A 17,955-nucleotide genomic window follows, 5' to 3' on the forward strand; every position below is an offset into this window, starting at 1 on the left:
CTGAACCAAACAACCATCGTTTGTAAAGCTGGGAATCTTTGTTCCCTTAAACCTGATTATGCATGGCACAGCACTAGCAGGGTATTCTGCACCAGTGCTACTCTCTCTCTCTCTCTCTATCTCGGTCTCTCTCTCTCTCTCTCTATCTCGGTCTTCTCTCTCGGTCTCGGTCTCTCTCTCTCTCGGTCTCGGTCTCTCTCTCTCTCTCTCTATCTCGGTCTCTCTCTCTCTATCTCGGTCTCTCTCTCTCTCTCTCCCTCTCTCTCTATCTCGGTCTCTCTCTCTCTCTATCTCGGTCTCTCTCTCTCTCTCTCCCTCTCTCTCTATCTCGGTCTCTCTCTCTCTCTATCTCGGTCTCTCTCCCTCTCTCGGTCTCGGTCTCTCTCTCTCTCTCTCTCTCTCTATCTCGGTCTCTCTCTCTCTATCTCGGTCTCTCTCTCTCTCTCTCCCTCTCTCTCTATCTCGGTCTCTCTCTCTCTCTATCTCGGTCTCTCTCTCTCTCTCTCCCTCTCTCTCTCGGTCTCTCTCTCTCTCTCGCTCACACACAGAGGGAAGGATGATATCAGGGGAGATGAGATATTGCCTCAAACCGGACTTTGATGCCAGTGTTTTAAAAGGCTTGTCATAAACTGTTGGAGCAGTAAACAGAACGTTCTGGTACATATTGCAGACAGAAAGATAGAAAGGGGGGAGGGGGAATAATTCATGTATGCAAGCCTGGAATTGAGTTTTTCAGAGGTTTCCTCTCTTAGTAAATGTAAAGCAGTATACCTGAATAAAACTCTTGGGAAGAAAGTGTAATTGTCTGGACCAACTGGCACAGATGTCAGTTCAACGTCTAGTTTTGATTTACATTTTGTTGAATTGTCAACTAACGTAAATTCAACGTGAAATCAACAAAAAGTGTCATTAGATTTAGGTTAAATGTTGGGTGAAAAAAATCCTAATGAATGTTGGGTGAAAAAATTAATAAATCCTAATGAACCTTATGCCTGCCCAAAATTTCCTTTCTTTGATTACTTTTTCCAATCCAATCAGTTTTCCACGTTGATTCAACGTCATCACGTAGATTTTTGGGGGGGTTGAAATGATGTGGAAACAACGTTGATTCAAGCAGTTTTTGCCCAGTGTGTAGTCTCTGACTGCATCCCAAATGGCACCCTATTACCTACATAGTGCACTACTTTTGACCAGGGCCCATAGGGTAAGTCGTGCACTCATTTTGACCAGGGCCCATAGGGGGACGTATTTTTGATGCAACCTCTCTATTTTTCCAGTCATGGTATCTCTCAGGGATAGGCTAGACAAGAAACAGTCTCAAGCGACTTAGAAACTATGCTGAAAATGAAATGATACTGTCAAGACTGGCTATATTTACAGAAGCATGCACAAGTTATCTTTGAAATACTATGTCCCGTATCCACAAAGCGTCTCAGAGTAGTAGTACTGATCTAGGATCAGTTTTGCTTTTTAGATTATAAGGAATGATGTCATATGTACATGGATCAAGGATCTGATCCTAGATCAGCACCTACACTAGAAAAAAAAGGTGCTATCTAGAAGCTAAAAGGAATCTTCGGCTATCCCCCTTTGTGAATTCCCCATGTGAGTAATCCTAACAGACTACACCCAGTTCACAGCCTAATGAACCTGACTGAATTATCACTGCAGGGCCATGTTCAATAAGCAAACGTTGTGGAATGTTGCAGATAGAAATTGCCTGAATAGAGCTGATGTGATTTGTAATTACATGCCAGAGAGACAAGTTTGTTGTAATCTATATAATACATGTATATTTGAATGTTAGCCAACGTTGTGCCCTGCTGGTCGCTTCCCATGTTTGGCCTTGGTTATGGTTTCCAACATGGTGTTCGGTCTTGAAAACAAAATGAAAGCATTACAACTGGCCATAATTCAGAGAGGACGACTATGTCAACGCATCCCTGCAAGTAGGGGAGGAGTGAATACCTGGCTATCTTTCCAACTAATGCAGTGAAAGGATAAATGTATTCCACAGCCCTAAGAGGAGGTACGTCGGCAGGAATCAGGAAAAGCACACACACAATCCAAATAAAGATGGAGTGTATGGCAATAAGCTGAAATGGGCAATGTGTCTTTTTGTAATGATATCAAGGTACAAATGTGTAGTGCTCGAATAGCAAGACAGGCACCCCTCTGAGTAGTAAAGATCAGATAGGCTTTGGAATACATGAAGTAGACTTGGCATTGGAGCTGCTCATTGAGTAACCTCATTCGTTTTTACTGTTGACTCAGGTGACTAATTACAAAAATATTACACTGCTCTAGTCTATTCAGCATCATTAGGACATAGGAATGGGGTCAGGCGGACTGGAGCTCCGACCTCACATATAAGATGACGTTTTTATAAATAAGCGACTGGTTTCAGCACCCAAAGAATAGCCACAATTGCACACGACACTGATCTGGAAATGTGGGCTATTCATTTTTGTTAAGAACTTAATTTTACGTGACATCGGAGGTCCAGTCCGCCCACACTAGTCACAGCTCAACTCCATTAAGTAAGGGCAGGGTAGCTTCAGAGGTGTCGTGCCCATAGGGGGCATAGGGGCACATGCCCCCTCCGATTTTTCCTGTAAAAAAAAAAAAAAAAGAATAGTTGGCATTTAACTAGCCCAGCTAGTTTCCCAAACTCATAACTAGGTACCAAGAAGCCATTTCAGGCTATCAATCTAGTTACAGTAGCTAACTTGTCTAACTAGCTTAGCTGGCATGCCTGCTGGCAAGGTTGGTAGACTTTAGAAAAGCAAGCATTTACTAAATGTACTAAATAAGACACATTCCTTTCAATCTTTTACCCAGATTTTAGCAGAGATGCATATTTCGTTTCTTTAAAAAAAACACCAGTCAGGAGGATACAGACAGCTCAAGAGGTATGTTTAGATATGCAAAAAAAAAATTACATATTTTTTTACATAGATTTAAGGATAGTGATTATGGCTCTAGATTACAGGAAAAAGAAGTGTTGGGTGTTTAAAAAAAGCTAAATTCTCCAACTTTCAAACAGGGGGGGAGAGCACCCCTCCAGACCATCCCCCCAGCCATCCTCACGTACTTTGTGCCCCCTCAGATATTTGGGGTGCATAATGCTCCTGGGTAGTTCATTCAGAATGAATCATGTAATAATACTAAACGGAAGCCATCTTTATATGACTAAGCAAGTCAAAATGGATTAAAGTATTAAGTAGAAATTGATTAAATAACTCTGTGAGTTCATAATGTGGATGTGTGATGTAAATACACCATATCGTTCTGTATCGCTTTCTCGTCTTGATTTCCTCGTCTCAGTCAGTAATATCGGAGTATGTGTTGCGTTATGACACTGATAGCATAGCTGGCTCTTTGGTTTGCCTTTCCTCTCTCCTCCCCTCCCACATGAAAAAAATACTATAGTATGCTATGGTATAAATACTATAGTATTCACTGTAGTGGATAAAGGATTGCAGTATACTGTAGTATTTGCAGTATGCTGTAGTATTTATTGTGGTGTTTTTGCAGACTGTACTATACTGTAGTATTTCCTGTTGTCCCTTTAATGATCTTTTATCCAGTTCCATTGAATAGACCTTTTTTTTGCAGACTTTACTGTAGTATTTACTATAGTATTCTACAGTATACTAAAACATTCTATAGTAGGTACTACACACGATCGGGTAGTATAGTATTCTGCAGTTTACTACAGAATTCTATGGTAAGTACTGTATTATTCTATAGTATTGTAGTATTTTTCATGTGGGCTGTAAGGTTCTCTAGAGAGGGAAGACAGGACTCTTGGCACCGCGCGCGTCCCAGAGGACTGAGCAAGGTGGCAGCAGGTATTTCTCATCTCGTCAAAGTGCTGGCTCAGAGGGCACCAAATAATTCCACATGGGTGTGTCAGGTGGACACTTCAGTTTGATAGGATGCAACACCTGCACTGTTTTCAAGGTCTTCTAGAAAGGAAAGACAGGACTCTGGGCACCGCGCGCGTCCCAGAAGGCTGAGCAAGGTGGCAGCAGGTATTTCTCATCTCGTCAAAGCGCTGTCTCAGAGGGCGTGCCATTAATTCCACATGCACACGCCAGGTCAGGTGGACACATCAGTGTGATTGGACGCAGTCCCTTTAATTATCCTTTATCCAGTTCCATTATATACAGCAATTGTATAAAGGTTATATTAAATCAATGTGCATTAATGACGGGAATTCCTTGATTACAGTAGTTTCAATCTTCATCATTTTTGGTTTGAATATATAACCCCTAATTAATGCACCCATCATTCATTGAAGAGCCCTTTCAGTTATTCGTTACTAGTAGGTGGATGATTGGTGAGACTAGTGACTAAAACTTTTTTTGATGTTTATCTAAATGTATAAAAAAAATGATATGCAAGAGTGCGCGAAAATGCACGTAAGCACTCTCCTCTCTCTCTGTCTCTGTCTCTCTCGCTCTCTCTCTCTCTCGCTCTCTCTCTCTCGCTCTCGCTCTCTGTCTCGCTCTCTCTCTCTCTCTCTCTCTATCTCTCTCTCTCCCGCTCTCTCTGTCTCTCTCTCTCCCTCTCTGTCTGTCTCTCTCTCTCGTTCTCTCTCTCTCTCTCTCTCTCTCTCTCTCTCTCTCTCCCTCTCTGTCTCTCTCTCTCTCTCGTTCTCTCTCTCTCGCTCTCTCTCTCACTCTCTCTCTCTCTCTCGCTCTCTCTCTCTCTCTCTCTCTTGCTCTCTCGCTCTCTCTCTCGCTCTCTCTCTCTCTCTCTCTCTCTCTCTCTCTTTCACACATACAACATTGACTAAATGAAATGGAACTCAGCAATCCAATTTAACATTTGAAGTGAGAGAAAACCAGGGTAGGCTAAAGTATTTTTGATCCGCTGTAACGCACAACTGCTATACTCTGCTATTTTAATCTATTATAGGGTGGGGGCCCCGCATGTCTGACAGCACCTGATTAAGTGGAATATTTACTCTCCCACAAAGTGAGGGGCCATCACTTACACTTTAGACTACTCCATGTATTACCGTCAGATCACTGTCACAATCACATAGGCTATCACATAGGCATGACATGGTGTCATTTAGCTATATGACTAAAAAGAGAAGAAACACTATGTGTCATTATTCGTTATCCCCTCCATAACAATTATAACATAAATAACATAAATGATAGATAGATCGTTTTGGAGACATCAACATCACATCATATCAACGGTCTTAATCAGCGCAATAGGAATCTAAACATGTATTTTAAAAAATGAAATAATAGCACATAGGTGTATAATAAACAATGTGTAATAAAATCCACATAATTACCAGTAGTATGAGCGGATCGTTAAATCCCTCTAGTCCTGTCGAGAAGGTGCTCTTAAAAGGGACGTACCTCTGTTCGATGCTGCTTCGTGGACACCATCGGAAGGTGTCTCACTTCAGGGACTCGTGACGTGGGGCAGTCTCTAGCCTAGTCATCATCATCATCATGTCCTACAGAATATCATTCGTGTTTAACAATGCCGCACTTTTACTTATTCTGTCATCAACTCACATCTCTGCGTAGTCTTATCTAGCGGGTCGGCTGCAAGACCGTGTTGCTTGCTTCGTTTGATATTTGCCGCACTCTGCGCGACGAGTGTCATCTGCTGCTGCGAGCGCGCGCGGTTTGACATTGACTTTGACTATTAATTCTTGCTTACAGATAAAACTGACGAAAAGCAGAATTTACTTCATAAAAATGTTTCACTGAAAAATACATAATACACGGCATAAATAGAATACAGGACACAAAAACATAGTAGTGGATTTTTTTTCTCAAAATATGAAAACTGAATTGTTAACAAATTGAATGATTGAAATTCGATTTTTTAAAGAGATTTAAGAGCTAGAGCTGTTGTACAGCGTTCTTTTTCTCAGAAGACTGGTGGAGAATTCACCTCTTTTGGGAGAGAGCAGGTCACACAGTGGGTTCCCACATCGCTTTAAAATATCACATTTCATATCCACTGCCCTTGGGGCAATTTTCTGCTGGAGGCAAGTCAATGCTATTATTTTCCAGGATCTATCAAGAGCTGGGCTTGTAAGACCATGGAGGTCTGTCTGTCCTTCTGTGATCTCAGATGCAGTTGAGGGTGTATCATTTCAAGCCAACAGTGCCAGTATTTGCGCTGAAAACTCGATTCCTCGAACAGTCCATTCTCATTCTGCTGGGCAGTGTTCAACTTTCACCCTCAGTTCTATTGGTAGTAATGATGTCCAGTCTTTCATCTGGATCCATTTCTATGAGAGCAATCATTTAAAGTGCTGTAGGCCAGTTGACCTTCTATTACAAGCTGACCACAGTGACAGCTTACAATGACCAACCTTAGACTCATGGGGCACAGGATGTGAATGCTCTAATTTATTTCTAAGGGGTGAAATTATTATAGGCCTAAAGCCAAGGATATCACATGATGATTCGGCTATTTGACTGGTATTTAGGCTATTGGCATAGACGAACATGCTGATTAGCCTAGCCTACTAAATAGAGGCTGTCATATAAGCATTATAGCATTATATGTTTGCAATTCCCCTAAATGTTTGAAGACATCCTCAAACTATTTTCCGTGTTTCATACTCGATGTAAATCATCATAATGGGTTGAGCGGCGTATCATACAAATTAATCGAACTACAGCCAGTGAGGCTGGTGAGGCACACAGGGCTATTCCTCGCTTTCCCATAATGCTTGCGCTTAGCCTGAAGCATTGTGGGATTGCAACATTAGGACGGAAAGTGTAGGGTAGGCGATCATGCAAAGAGAATGATCACTGTTTAAACCTAAACAAATCATTTATCTATCATATATATTATCGATTTCTATTGCTCTTGAAGATAATTTTCAAGGTAATGTGACTTCTAAACTCTTCTTTCTCTTATCAACGCTCCAAAAGAGGTTAAACAAGGCGGCCAGGAAGTGCCCAGCCTTTCTCACACGCGGATTCTCGAGTCGGTGGCAAAGACAGAGAAACATGGCTTTTACAGACCCCACAGGCTCAAGTCACAAGTTTTTAAAGGATGCATCGCTACTGTATCAAGACATTTGTCCGGAGCAGTCACGTTTTCTCATGTAAGCGCTCTCTTTATTACATAGAACGTAATAGCTACATCGCGTTCATATTTGATGATGTAATGATCATATAGTGACACTAGGTGGCAGAGTAGCACAGTGCAATTAATTTAAAATTGTGTAACTTTACGAAATTCAATATCATGCCAAGTTAATTTGTTCCGTGTTTGTATTGTTCTTTTCAGTGTTTTTTTTTTAGAACCAATGTAATTTGTATAGTTATTGTTGTCTTGAAACAATGTCATGCATTTTGTAACTACATATCCAACAGGACACACATTAGCCATGGATACGCTACACACGCAAGCACGCGTTTGCCAATGTACAGAGGTAGTCCCTAACCAGGCCTGCTTTGTCTAATACCATTTTTTAAAAGTTAGCATGCTCCTGTCCTGTATGTTTGCATACATCAATTCGAATAGCAGGCAGCCTTAATGAGCTAACCCAGCCGCCAGAAACTGTGCAGTACCATCTTGGTGCTTCTGGCTATCTGCTCGCCATCCCGAGCCCCCCGGGAAATCAATGCCATGACATTGCTAAGAGCTCGCTGCTCCGGAGCTCGAAGCTGATAGACCACTACAATGGTGCCAGTCTGTCACTTAATCATTTGTGGCACAAATCCAATGCATGTCACTATATTAGGATTTTCTTGCTTCATATCCAAGAAGGAAAAACGTAATTGCTTTCATACAGGAATGGCTTGAAATGTGAAGATGACAATCTATTTTCATAATGAGACAGATGTATTGGTTTTCTATCCAAAGCAGAAAAGGAAATGTGGTGCTCTATTAAATAAACACACTATACCAGCAACATGGACAGTGTGGCGGTATACAGGAGCAGTGGCATCTAGTTGTCAAAACGTGGTATGTTCACACTACTTTATGGTAAATACTGCAAGGGACTTCAATGATGCACTTCTCTGAACAGTGGTTCATTTAAAAAAAAAATGTAACTCTCCAGATTCACAGGGAATTACATTACGTAGTATGGGGAAACATTACCACAAGCCACAGCATCATACTACAGAGAACTGACACTGGTTGTTGGACTGGGATGTGGGGGGTCTCTGGGTGGCATTTTAAATTTTTTTGGGGATTCCTTTGTCTTACTTGTTGGTAGGAAGAAGTTTTGTTGAAATCGGATGTTGGGTACAATTTTTATTGAATATCTGAATCCTATAAATGAAAATGGCTAATTTGTCTGCAATCAATTTGCTTAATTTCTCAGTGATCTAATTATATTTTAACCAAAAAAAATCTGGAATGCTAATCATATCTGTTACTATGTACAGAAATGATTTCAAAACCGTCTGAGATGATGAGATGATAGCCTAGTGGTTAGAGCACTGGACTAGTAACCGAAAGGTTGCGAGATTGAATCCCTGAGCTGACAAGATAAAAATCTGTTGTTCTGCCCCTGAACAAGGCAGTTAACCCACTGTTCCTAGGCCGTCATTGAAAATAAGAATTTGTTCTTAACTGATTTACCTAGTTAAATAAAGGTAAAATAAAAATAGAGACCCACTAATCAAAACAGGAACTCATTCCATTTTCATCACCTTTTTGATTTCACAGAATGATGATGGCATTATACTGTAGTTGGAGAAAGTCACGTGTAATTTTCTGGAGCAATCCTCTAAGCCACTGGCTGCTGTAGTGTGGACTGTGTTTGAGTTGGGCCTGGGCCAGTAACCTCTGAATCCCTTGGTCTGTTTTTCCTCTCACTCACCTGAGCCAGACAATTTGTGTTAGAATTTTAAAATGGAAATGAAAATAAAAGGCCCGGTCGGGATGGATTTAAGGATGGATTTACGGATGGATTTAAGGAACGTTACTTTTAGGCTACCCGTTAAGAGTTTATCCAGATTTTTGAGTCTCTCTGTGGAAAGAACCGATTTATGTGAAATGTGTTGAACAGATCCTACTGATATCACAGCTGTCCAAGCCTGGAGGGTTATATATGTTGAACAGATCCTACTGATATCACAGCTGTCCAAGCCTGGAGGGTTATATATGTTGAACAGATCCTACTGATATCACAGCTGTCCAAGCCTGGAGGGTTATATATGTTGAACAGATCCTACTGATATCACAGCTGTCCAAGCCTGGAGGGTTATATATGTTGAATAGATGGATCATTTTTTAAGCCATTCAAGGGGAACTCCACCAAAAACAATGTCTAATTCATTTTATTTAAAAAATCTGATTGGACCTTTTATTTTTTGAAAGGATAATAGATTCTCATTGTGTGTTAAACGGATAGGGAAGATGCAGCACAGAAATAACCATGAAGTGAACCCCGCACTCTGACAATATATAGACCAGGGATACTTAACTCTTAACCTACGAGCTCCGGAGCCTGCTGCTTTTCTGTTCTAACTTATAATTAATTGAGCCCACCTGGTGTCCCAGGTCTAAATCAGTCCCTGATTAGAGGGGAACAATGAAAACATGCAGTGGAACTGGCTTGGAGGTCCAGAGTGGAGTTTAAGGGATATAGGATATAGACTAAGGGATATAGACTATGAGAACTATAGTTGTCGTCGGTGTTACCCATTGAGCCACACTCAAGCACAGATGATTTGACCTTTCTTACATGTGACGTCTACAATTGTGTGTTCGGCTACTCATTGGTACCATATCTTGTTATAGGTTACATGAAGAACAAAACACCGAAACAAATGTTGAGTGTACTAGCTGTCACGAGAGTAAGGAGAAAAGGATCCTCAACAAAGCAACTTGGTGGCATGTCCTGTAAGGATGTGTAGAATAATACAGACATTCTATCATCTTATTTATCCACAGAGCAGTCATCCTGCATACCGTACTTAAGGTTCCCTGAAGTTCCTCCTTGCTGTTTGTGTCTCCACTTATGGTTTCAGCCATGCGTCACTGGAGTGTTTGTTTCCAGTGTTCGTGTCATTACTCATATTTCCTGTAAAGCCACTGAGGGAGGTATGTGGGCTATGACAGGCCGAGGCCAAGCTGACCAAAGCAGCTCGTTAGACCGTCACAGGCATAGCGCCGAGGCACTTTGGTGTCGATGACTTCTCTCCCTACCACCCTTCCCCCTCCAACCCTCACCTGCCCATCTCATTGGTCAGTGTCACCCCCTCCCTTCTCTCACCCCTTGACCCTGAAGGATTGCGCCTCTCCTAGCTTCCCCTGCCTGCCTCGACCCATAACGTGAGACCCAGACTGCTGCCCTACACCGTGCAATCTCCAGTTGTGGGCCTTGCCATCTGTAGAGCCACCAGGGGGTGTTGGGGGGGGCTTGCCCCCATCCCTCACCCTCTTTTCCCCTGCCACTCTAGCCAAGCTGTTGCATTGGACCATCTGCGTTATTATTTCTGAGGTTTGGTTAGTAAACAGGGCGTTGCTCTCTCTCCTCCACACTCTGATTGTATCAAATGTCCATAGAGGCCCAGAGACTGAGCCTTGCTGATTTCCAGACTTTAAACTCTTTGTTGATAGCATCTGGCCTAAAGTGGGCTCTGCCCTGTTCTAACTGGGTAGTAGGGGCCAGTGTTTATCTTCCACTAAGTATGCATTTAAAGGAGATTCATGTGAAGAATGTTAATTAGATTGGCACGGCAGAGAGCCCCACCTTTCTGTATCTCCAGGGGCTCATCTGGACAGTGGGATGGGATGTCTTTCATTGAGCCTCTACCAGGCAGACAATCAATCAAATGCATTTATAAAACCTTTTTTTACATCAGCTGATATGTCAAAGTGCTGTACAGAAACACATCCTAAAACCCCAAACAGCAAGCAATGCAGGTGTAGAAGTGGCCAGGAAAAACTCCCTAGAAAGGCAGGAACCTAGGAAGAAACGTAGATAGGAACCAGGCTCTGAAGGGTGGCCAGTCCTCCTCTGGCTGTGCCGGGTGGCGGTTATAACAGAACATGGCCAAGATGTTCAAATGTTCATAAATTACCAGCATGGTCAAATAATAATAATCACAGTGGTTGTCGAGGGTGCAACAGGTCAGCATCTCAAGAGTAAATGTCAGTCGGTTTTTCCTTAGCCAATCATTCAGAGTTAGAGACAGCAGGTGCGGTAGCGAGAGAGAGTCGAAAACAGCAGGTCTGGGGCAAGGTAGCACGTACGGTGAACAGGTCAGGGTTCCATAGCTGCAGGCAGAACAGTTGAAACTGGAGCAGCAGCACAGCCAGGTGGACTGTGGACAGCAAGGAGTCATCAGGCAAGGTAGTCCCGAGGCATGGTCCCAGGACTCAGGTCCTCCGGGAGGGGAGGGGAGAGAGAATTACAGGAAGCATAGTTAAATTCACACCGGAGAAGACCTGAGAAATACTCCAGATATAGCAGTTTGACCCAAGACCCCTGACAAACTATTGCAGCATAAATACTGGAGGCTGAGGCAGGAGGGATCGGGAGTTTGGTGACTAAATGGGGCCATTTGGAAGTGCTTGTATTAACTGGAGTGATTGGTAGTTATGTGAATTAGGTCACTGCTGTTGATCTCACTTCTGAAGGTTTTCAGATGTTACATTCCGGTTAATAGATGATCGACCCAAAGTTAAAAGAAGTCAGAAGTTGATTATGTTTTCTAGAAAAGTGTAAATGTAACTCTGTATTGTTTGAATGATCTAATGTCAATTCATTATGTGAACAAGCTGGTTAGTCCAACAGAGGAGTATGAGGAATCACGTTGTTCAACTGTAGGAAGACTATTCTGTCGTCTAGTTGTTGTCATTACCCCCTGTTTGTGACACTAGCCCTTCCCCTCTAGCCTAATCTAAATACTTCAATACAGCCTGTAGTTTGGAGACATTACTGAGACTTGACCATGATTCAGGCTGTCCAACATCAGATTTCAGTTCAAAGTCCCATCTCTCTATAGCCACGGTGTGTGACTAGCAAACCGCTGTCAGTGTCTCCGTGACAGTCCTTCGGCAGGTCAGCGTGAGATTAAAGCCCCAAGCGAGGCCCCCTATCCCATCTCTCGCCGCTGCACGTGCCGCCCTGTTTGTTGCCTGACTGCAAATATCATGAGTCACTTTTGGCGTAGTGTACTGTGGCTAATTGTAGCGTGACTTATGAAAGGCCTAGTCAACTGTTTATCCAAAATAAGAGGCAGACAGTAGAGACAGCCCAGACTACAGGGAGGTGGGAAGCCCTGTATTGTAGATAAATCCTTGTTTGCTTTTCTCCCGGATGTTTTCCGCCAAACGTTGGAAGCCCTTGGCAAACTTTTTCCACAATAGCAAATGTCCCTTAGCAGTGTGATTGGAGTTAGGCATACTTGTTAAAAGTTAATTGTGTTTACATTTTCAACACTGAATAAGAGTGTTTCAAGAGTATCAAAACGCACCTCGAGTCTTGCTTCAGTTTACAGATGAATCAACATTAACTTACAAATTCAGCTTTGGCAGAATTTTTGAAAAGTAAACTTCACCTTCAAACTCCGCCTTGACGCCTCTCAAGGCGTTGTGAAAGAAAAACAACCCAAAACACAAACTCCAAGCTATGGGAGTCTCCTCAGATCAAACACTGTTCTATCTAAGCAGATAAATAATGAAGTGACAGCTGTTTCACAACAAAAACCTAACTTTTGTTCTGTGTTTTTGTTTCTCAGGGGGAGACACCAGAGAATGAAAGGTAAGAAGTAGCTATAACCTTGGCAAAATCATTTTGTCAGTTATAATTTAGGCTAGTTTATTTCTCTTGCATTTATCCTATGTTCATCACACCTATTGCTTAAGCACAGTATGAGAATGCACATACAACATGGTGCTGTAGGCACTAGGCATGAGGGAAGAAAACACTATAATCCCATGTTAATTACACTGGTGGGTACTGGTAGCTGTCCCCATCAGAGAGAGAGAGACACACACTCTCGGTACTGCACAGTTCTCATCATTACAATTATTTACTATTTCATACTCATGATCCCCTGGACTCAATATTTTTCATTTGACACTCAACTCTATCCCAAATGTTTATTTTGTGTTAAATGTGACGACGGCCTCAGCACTGTTATATTTTGTAAATTTCCCTTTACCATAGTTCACATTTTTTTCATCTGACCTAACCTACACCCTCATACTCTACTTAACTGTACCATAAACACATCCATTACTTCACATCCCTCAATGTGTACTTTATTCTTCCTTGTGCTTGACCCTCTTCTCTCCTCTCCCAGCTCCAGCCAAGTTCCAGCCCATCCCTGAAGAAGAGCTCTGTCCCTTCTGTTTCCAGTGGCGTCGCCCAGACAACCACCGCATGCGGCTGCATCCCAAGCGGCATGCATCGGTAAGGGTGCAGAGCGTGTTGCGGAGGGAGGGCAAGGGCAAGAGGCTCAGCCTGGCTCAGATGGACATCTTACGGAGGTTCAGGGGCTCCTCATCAGCTCTGGTGAGACTTGTATTCATTTGTGCAAAATGTAACAAAAATGTTGCTACAGGGAAAAAAAATTGCAACAAAAACAAGTGTTTCTTTTTGGACAAGTTCAGGTAGCCCCTCCCCGCTTTGGTCCCTTTTTTCTGTTAAGTTTTTAGTGAATATGACCAAAGACTATCTAGTATATTGACAAGATCGTTAAGTAACCGCTCTAACAATGGAAATACATGTCCTCACAGATGGAAGGCAGGCGAGATCAGGTGGGACCACTCCAGCCAATGAGAGGGCAGATGCATGCGTGGACAACGGGCACAGCTGTTGTTGTTTTTTTGCCACGCGCGTTCACTTATCAGTGCATTCGTAACAAGCTAACCATTACAAAACTTCTATTCGATCAACTAAGCAAATTAACATTCACATTTTTTTGTTGACCAAATACGACACTCATTAACCTCCATACAAAAATTGTGGTCTTAATTTCGGTCGGCGTAAACCCTCTCATTTCACCTCTTCCTCTCTGATATGTGCCTGGTCTCTACCTCTGCAGTTTCCATCCACTTCACTGATAAGCCAGTTCAGATAAGGAAACTACACTACATGACCAAAAGTATCGTCTAACATCTCATTTCAAAATCATGAGCATTAATATGGAGTTGGTCTCCTCTATGCTGCTATAACAGCCTCCACTGTTCTGGGAAGGCTTTCCACTAGATGTTGGAACATTGCTGCAGGGGCTTTCTTCCATTCACCTACAAGAGCATTAGTGAGGTTGGGCACTGATGTTGGGCGATTAGCCCTAGCTCGTAGTCGGCGTTCCAATTAATCCCTAAAGTGTTCGATGGGTTTGAGCTCAGGGCACTGTGGAGGCCAGTCAAGTTCTTCCACACCGATCTCGACAAACCATTTCTGTATGGACCTCGCTTTGTGCCTGGGGGCATTGTCATGCTGAAACAGGAAGGGGCCTTCCCCAAACTGTTGCCACAAAGTTGGAAGCACAGATTCATCTAGAATGTCCTTATACAGTATGCTGTAGCGTTAAGATTTCCCTTCACAGGAACTAAGGGGCCTAGGTCGAAAAATGAAAAACAGGCCCAGACCATTATTCCTCATCCACCAATTTTACAGTTCGCACTATGCATTGGTGCAGGTAGGGTTCTCCTGGCATCCGCCAAACCCAGATTTCTCCATCGGACTGCCAGATGGTGAAGTGTGATTCGTCACTCCAGAGAATACGTTTCCACTGCTCCAGAGTCCAATGGTGGTGAGCTTTACACCGCTCCAGCCGACGCTTGGCCGACGTTAGGCTTGTGTGCGGCTGCTCGGCCATGGAAACCCATTTCATGAAGCTCCCGACGAGCAGTTCTTGTGCTGACGTTGCTTCCAGAGGCAGTTTGGAACTCGGTAGTGAGTGTTGCAACCAAGCACAGACAGTTTTTATGCACTTCAGCACTCGGTCTCGTTCTGTGAGCTTGTGTGGCCTACCACTTTGCAGCTGAGCCTTTGTTTCTCCTAGACGTTTCCACTTCACAATAACAGGACTTACAGTTGACCGGGGCAGCTCTAGCAGGGCAGACATTTGACGAACTGACATGTTGGAAAGATGACGGCGCCACGTTGAAAGTCACAGGGCTCTTCAGTAAGGCCATTCTACTGCCAATGTATTCCTATGGAGATTGCACGACTGTGCTTGCATGACACCTGTCAGCAACAGGTGTGGCTGAAATAGCAGAATCCACAAATTTGTATGGGGTGTCCACATACTTTTGTGTATACATAGTGTATGTCAAGAGTAGCGTGGTCAGAGGGCAGTTTTCTCCATCAGGGACACAGAATCAGGAAAGTACCATTTTGATTTGACAAGGCCCTCTAGATATCGGAGCTGAAAATGGCTTAATGAAGACTCATATCGGGCGAAACTTTGCCTCATTGAGTACTGGCATTGTCCCATACTGGCATTGTCCCATACTGGCATTGTCCCTTTTTTGGGTATGTGAAAATGAAAAGTTTTATAGTAAGTGAAATTTAGAAAATGTAGTGTGCTTTAAATTCCACGATGTCATATTCGTTCAGGCTTTTCATCTAGTAGAATTTGCTGCACACTACTGAGGAAGAGAATCATGTTTTCACAACAACGTGTTTGACAACAGCTGATAGTAGGTGATTGTATGTAGTATGATAAGCACACAGTACGTTTCAGTACATAGTAGGCAAGACAGATTTTGGTCACTGCCAGTGTGTTCATGTCAGGTTGGGTATTCCCCTTTCCTGTACAGTGGCCAGCTATTCCCCTTCCAAACCACTAGTCTCCCATCAACTTTGTAGAGGGAAACCCTCAGAGTGCGAGCCAACAGATTGCTATGTCAATAAATCAATCACAATTTATAAAGCCTTTCTTTGTAACTGCAGTGCTTCTACATGGTCTTGTTTGGTATGCAGCTCTGGACCCGTAGAGACTCAGTCCTCACTCTGGTCGGGCTCACTGAGGAACAGGTCTTGTTTGGTATGCAGCTCTGGACCCGTAGAGACTCAGTCCTCACTCTGGTCGGGCTCACTGAGGAACAGGTCTTGTTTGGTATGCAGCTCTGGACCCGTAGAGACTCAGTCCTCACTCTGGTCGGGCTCACTGAGGAACAGGTCTTGTTTGGTATGCAGCTCTGGACCCGTAGAGACTCAGTCCTCACTCTGGTCAGGCTCACTGAGGAACAGTTCTTGTTTGGTATGCAGCTCTGGACCCGTAGAGACTCAGTCCTCACTCTGGTCAGGCTCACTGAGGAACAGGTCTTGTTTGGTATGCAGCTCTGGACCCGTAGAGACTCAGTCCTCACTCTGGTCGGGCTCACTGAGGAACAGGTCTTGTTTGGTATGCAGCTCTGGACCCGTAGAGACTCAGTCCTCACTCTGGTCGGGCTCACTGAGGAACAGGTCTTGTTTGGTATGCAGCTCTGGACCCGTAGAGACTCAGTCCTCACTCTGGTCAGGCTCACTGAGGAACAGGTCTTGTTTGGTATGCAGCTCTGGACCCGTAGAGACTCAGTCCTCACTCTGGTCAGGCTCACTGAGGAACAGGTCTTGTTTGGTATGCAGCTCTGGACCCGTAGAGACTCAGTCCTCACTCTGGTCAGGCTCACTGAGGAACAGTTCTTGTTTGGTATGCAGCTCTGGACCCGTAGAGACTCAGTCCTCACTCTGGTCAGGCTCACTGAGGAACAGGTCTTGTTTGGTATGCAGCTCTGGACCCGTAGAGACTCAGTCCTCACTCTGGTCAGGCTCACTGAGGAACAGGTCTTGTTTGGTATGCAGCTCTGGACCCGTAGAGACTCAGTCCTCACTCTGGTCGGGCTCACTGAGGAACAGGTCTTGTTTGGTATGCAGCTCTGGACCCGTAGAGACTCAGTCCTCACTCTGGTCAGGCTCACTGAGGAACAGTTCTTGTTTGGTATGCAGCTCTGGACCCGTAGAGACTCAGTCCTCACTCTGGTCGGGCTCACTGAGGAACAGGTCTTGTTTGGTATGCAGCTCTGGACCCGTAGAGACTCAGTCCTCACTCTGGTCAGGCTCACTGAGGAACAGGTCTTGTTTGGTATGCAGCTCTGGACCCGTAGAGACTCAGTCCTCACTCTGGTCAGGCTCACTTAAGAACAGTTCTTGTTTGGTATGCAGCTCTGGACCCGTAGAGACTCAGTCCTCACTCTGGTCAGGCTCACTGAGGAACAGTTCTTGTTTGGTATGCAGCTCTGGACCCGTAAAGACTCAGTCCTCACTCTGGTCAGGCTCACTGAGGAACAGTTCTTGTTTGGTATGCAGCTCTGGACCCGTAGAGACTCAGTCCTCACTCTGGTCAGGCTCACTGAGGAACAGTTCTTGTTTGGTATGCAGCTCTGGACCCGTAGAGACTCAGTCCTCACTCTGGTCAGGCTCACTGAGGAACAGTTCTTGTTTGGTATGCAGCTCTGGACCCGTAGAGACTCAGTCCTCACTCTGGTCAGGCTCACTGAGGAACAGTTCTTGTTTGGTATGCAGCTCTGGACCCGTAGAGACTCAGTCCTCACTCTGGTCAGGCTCACTGAGGAACAGTTCTTGTTTGGTATGCAGCTCTGGACCCGTAGAGACTCAGTCCTCACTCTGGTCAGGCTCACTGAGGAACAGTTCTTGTTTGGTATGCAGCTCTGGACCCGTAGAGACTCAGTCCTCACTCTGGTCAGGCTCACTGAGGAACAGTTCTTGTTTGGTATGCAGCTCTGGACCCGTAGAGACTCAGTCCTCACTCTGGTCAGGCTCACTGAGGAACAGTTCTTGTTTGGTATGCAGCTCTGGACCCGTAGAGACTCAGTCCTCACTCTGGTCAGGCTCACTGAGGAACAGGTCTTGTTTGGTATGCAGCTCTGGACCCGTAGAGACTCAGTCCTCACTCTGGTCAGGCTCACTGAGGAACAGGTCTTGTTTGGTATGCAGCTCTGGACCCGTAGAGACTCAGTCCTCACTCT

General features: G+C 44.1%; 1 protein-coding gene across 3 annotated transcripts in view; it reads left to right on the forward strand.

The window, feature by feature from the left end:
* Nucleotides 1-6,683: 6,683 nt before the first annotated feature.
* Nucleotides 6,684-17,955, forward strand: part of rmp24 (ribonuclease MRP subunit p24) — a 28,514-nt gene continuing 17,242 nt past the window's right edge. The window contains exons 1-4 of one of the 3 annotated variants that reach the window (XM_031795140.1): nucleotides 6,688-6,778; nucleotides 6,930-7,105; nucleotides 12,708-12,730; nucleotides 13,275-13,486. In XM_031795140.1, the coding sequence (XP_031651000.1) occupies nucleotides 7,008-7,105; nucleotides 12,708-12,730; nucleotides 13,275-13,486 (333 nt within the window). In that variant the 5' untranslated portion in view covers nucleotides 6,688-6,778; nucleotides 6,930-7,007. Of the gene's footprint in view, nucleotides 7,106-12,707; nucleotides 12,731-13,274; nucleotides 13,487-17,955 lie in introns of all 3 variants that reach the window. The other 2 variants (XM_020505014.2, XM_031795141.1) reach the window with 2 other exon arrangements.

This window comes from Oncorhynchus kisutch, linkage group LG17 (genome assembly GCF_002021735.2).
Source record: "Oncorhynchus kisutch isolate 150728-3 linkage group LG17, Okis_V2, whole genome shotgun sequence".
Taxonomy (NCBI): domain Eukaryota; kingdom Metazoa; phylum Chordata; class Actinopteri; order Salmoniformes; family Salmonidae; genus Oncorhynchus; species Oncorhynchus kisutch.